The sequence below is a fragment of the Arachis hypogaea genome, chromosome 5 (genome assembly GCF_003086295.3).
Source record: "Arachis hypogaea cultivar Tifrunner chromosome 5, arahy.Tifrunner.gnm2.J5K5, whole genome shotgun sequence".
Taxonomy (NCBI): domain Eukaryota; kingdom Viridiplantae; phylum Streptophyta; class Magnoliopsida; order Fabales; family Fabaceae; genus Arachis; species Arachis hypogaea.
The window spans coordinates 75,030,998-75,033,685 of record NC_092040.1 but is presented as its reverse complement, the minus strand read 5'-3'; the positions used below and the strand labels follow the sequence as shown (position 1 = coordinate 75,033,685).

At 41.7% G+C, this 2,688-nt stretch overlaps 1 protein-coding gene across 1 annotated transcript; it reads left to right on the top strand.

The window, feature by feature from the left end:
* The first annotated feature begins 449 nt into the window (after nt 1-449).
* On the top strand, nt 450-2,449 carry LOC112803603 (uncharacterized). The gene is made up of 3 exons (XM_025847088.1): nt 450-1,501; nt 1,918-2,087; nt 2,334-2,449. Exons 1-3 carry the CDS (start codon nt 450-452, stop codon nt 2,447-2,449), a joined length of 1,338 nt encoding a protein of 445 aa, XP_025702873.1.
* Nucleotides 2,450-2,688: the final 239 nt, after the last annotated feature.

Below are 2,688 nucleotides of genomic sequence, written 5' to 3'. Positions count from 1 at the left end.
TTGGAAATTCATCAAGATAACCCTATGATCCACACTCCAAGAACTACAATCCTGGTTGGAAAAACCACCCAAACTTTGGGTGGGGAAACCAGCAGAACCAAACCCAAGACCATAGACATCAAAAGTCCACCTATTTAAACAATTCTATTTATCAACAGCCCAACCTGAGACCTTATCAACCCCCACATAACACTTCCTTCCAGCCTCTATACCAAGCACAAAATAGCTAACCTCAACCTCCACTTTCCAACCCACAAGCATCTGAGGATAGACTATCCCGAATTGAGGCCATGCTTAAAGAACTTTGCATGGAGTCCAAGGACATGAGAACTTTTAAAGAGGAGGTGAGATCTAATATGCAAAACTAGGGGGCTGCCATTAAGAAGCTTGAGGCATAAGTTGGATATCTATCAAACCAAATCCCTACCCGCAAGTCTCTTAGTGACACCATGGAAAACCCAAGGGAGGAATGTAAGGCCATTACACTGAGCAGTGGGAAGGAAGTGAAGGAAGCCTTAAAGAAAACACAAGGGAAGAAAGTGGATGAAAGCATAAGTGACAAAGAAGAAACACAAGCACCTGCCTCTAACCCACCCCAAGAAAAAGAAGTCCTGAGACCATATGTTCCAAAAGCTTCTTACCCTCAACGATTGAGGAAGAATGAAAAGGACAACCAATTCTCCAGATTCTTCGAAGTTTTCAAGAGACTCCAAATCAACATCCCCTTTGCTGAAGCACTAGAGCAAATCCCACTCTATGCCAAGTTTTTGAAGGAGTTAATGACCAAGAAGAGGAGCTGGAGAAATGATGAAACTGTGGTGTTAACAGAGGAGTGCAGTGCTATTATTCAACACAAATTACCTCCGAAATTGAAGGACCCTGGGAGCTTCCAAATATTTTGTGTTCTAGGAGAAATCACCGTGAAAAAAGCCTTATGTGATTTGGGAGCCAGCATGAATTTAATGTCCTTAGCAATAATGAAAAGAATGAAGATTGAGGAAGCCGAACCAAGAAGAATAGCTCTTCAATTAACAGACCGATCATTCAAATTTTCCCATGTAGTAGAAGACTTGTTGGTAAAGGTGGGAGACTTCATCTTCCCAGTAGATTTTGTGGTGTTGGACATGGAGGAAGATGCCAAAGCTTCAATCATTCTTGGAAGGCCATTTCTAGCAATAGCTGGAGCCATCATCAACGTCCAAAAAGGAGAAATCGTCCTTAGACTACATGATAAGAAAATGGTATTCAATGTGTTCAAGGCCATGAGTTACCCATGGGAATCACTAGGAAAATGCATGAGGTTGGATGCAGTAGAGGTCTGGGTACATGAAACCCTTAAAGATGAAGAACTTGAGGAGGCGGCAGAAGAAGACTCCCCATCAAACAGTGACACGGTAGAAATTCAATCAGCCGAGGTACTCATTCCAAGCACATTAGATGAGAAGAAGGAAGAGAATGAAGCACCCAAACTTGAACTGAAAGCATTGCCTTCCACTCTCAAGTATGCATACTTGGGAAGTGATGAGAGCTACCCAGTGATCATCAATTCTGCTCTAAGTAAAGAGCAAGAGAAGGAGTTAATTAAAGTTCTACAAAAGTACCAAGATGCTATTGGATGGACCTTGCTGACTTGAAGGGGATAAGCCCTTCCATGTGCATGCATAAGATCCTGTTAGAAGATGATGCCAAGCCCTCCATTCAACCCAAAGAAGGTTGAACCCAGTCATGAAAGAGGTGGTACAAAAGATGGTAATGAAGCTATGGCGGGTGGGGGTGATCTATCCAATTTCAGACAGCCCATGGGTGAGTCCTGTCCAACTAGTTCCCAAGAAAGAGGAATCACTATGATGCCTAATGAGAGGAAGGAACTCATCCCTCAAGATCTGTCACAGGATGGTGAATGTGCATTGATTACAGAAAGCTCAATGAGGCCACAAGAAAGGACCATTTTCCACTTCCCTTCAAGGACCAGATGTTGGAAATACTTGCAGGACATGTATACTATTGCTTCTTGGACGGCTACTCAGGCTACAACCAAATTGTGGTTGACCCAAAGGACCAAGAGAAAACATCTTTTACTTGCCTATGTGGGGTCTTTGCTTATAGACACATGTCCTTTGGATTGTGCAATGCACCTGCCACTTTCCAAAGATGCATGTTGTCCATCTTTTCAGACATGATTGAAAAATTCGTTGAGGTTTTCAGGGATGATTTTTTGGTGTTTGGTTGCTCTTTCCCTAATTGCTTACACCATCTTGCCTTGGTGCTAAAGAGATGCCAAGAGACTAATCAAGTTTTAAACTGGGAGAAATGACATTTTACGGTAATTGAAGGGATAGTCCCTGGCCATAAGATCTCTAATAAAGGCATAGAGGTGGACAGGGCTAAGATAGAAGTAATTGAGAAATTACCTCCACCAATAATGTTAAAGAAATTAGGAGCTTCCTAGGACATGCTGGGTTTTTCAAAAGGTTCATTAGAGATTTTTCAAAAATTGCCAAACCTTTTGGTAATCTACTTGTCCGTGATGTACCTTTTGTTTTTTATCAATAATGCATGATGGCTTTCGAATATCTCAAAAGAATACTTTCCTCAGTTCCCATCATAGCCCCACTGATGACAAGTCATCATATACCCATTTTTCAAGCTAATTTCATTTGTTTTGTTAGTCTTTATGCACTTTCTTGC

Coding starts and splice junctions, on each gene's coding strand:
- LOC112803603 (XM_025847088.1), top strand. CDS start 450: ATGGAAAACCCAAGGGAGGAATGTAAGGCCATTACACTGAGCAGTGGG. Junction 1,502..1,917: donor GCATTGCCTTCCACTCTCAA/GTATGCATACTT, acceptor CATTGATTACAG/AAAGCTCAATGAGGCCACAA. Junction 2,088..2,333: donor AACATCTTTTACTTGCCTAT/GTGGGGTCTTTG, acceptor CGGTAATTGAAG/GGATAGTCCCTGGCCATAAG.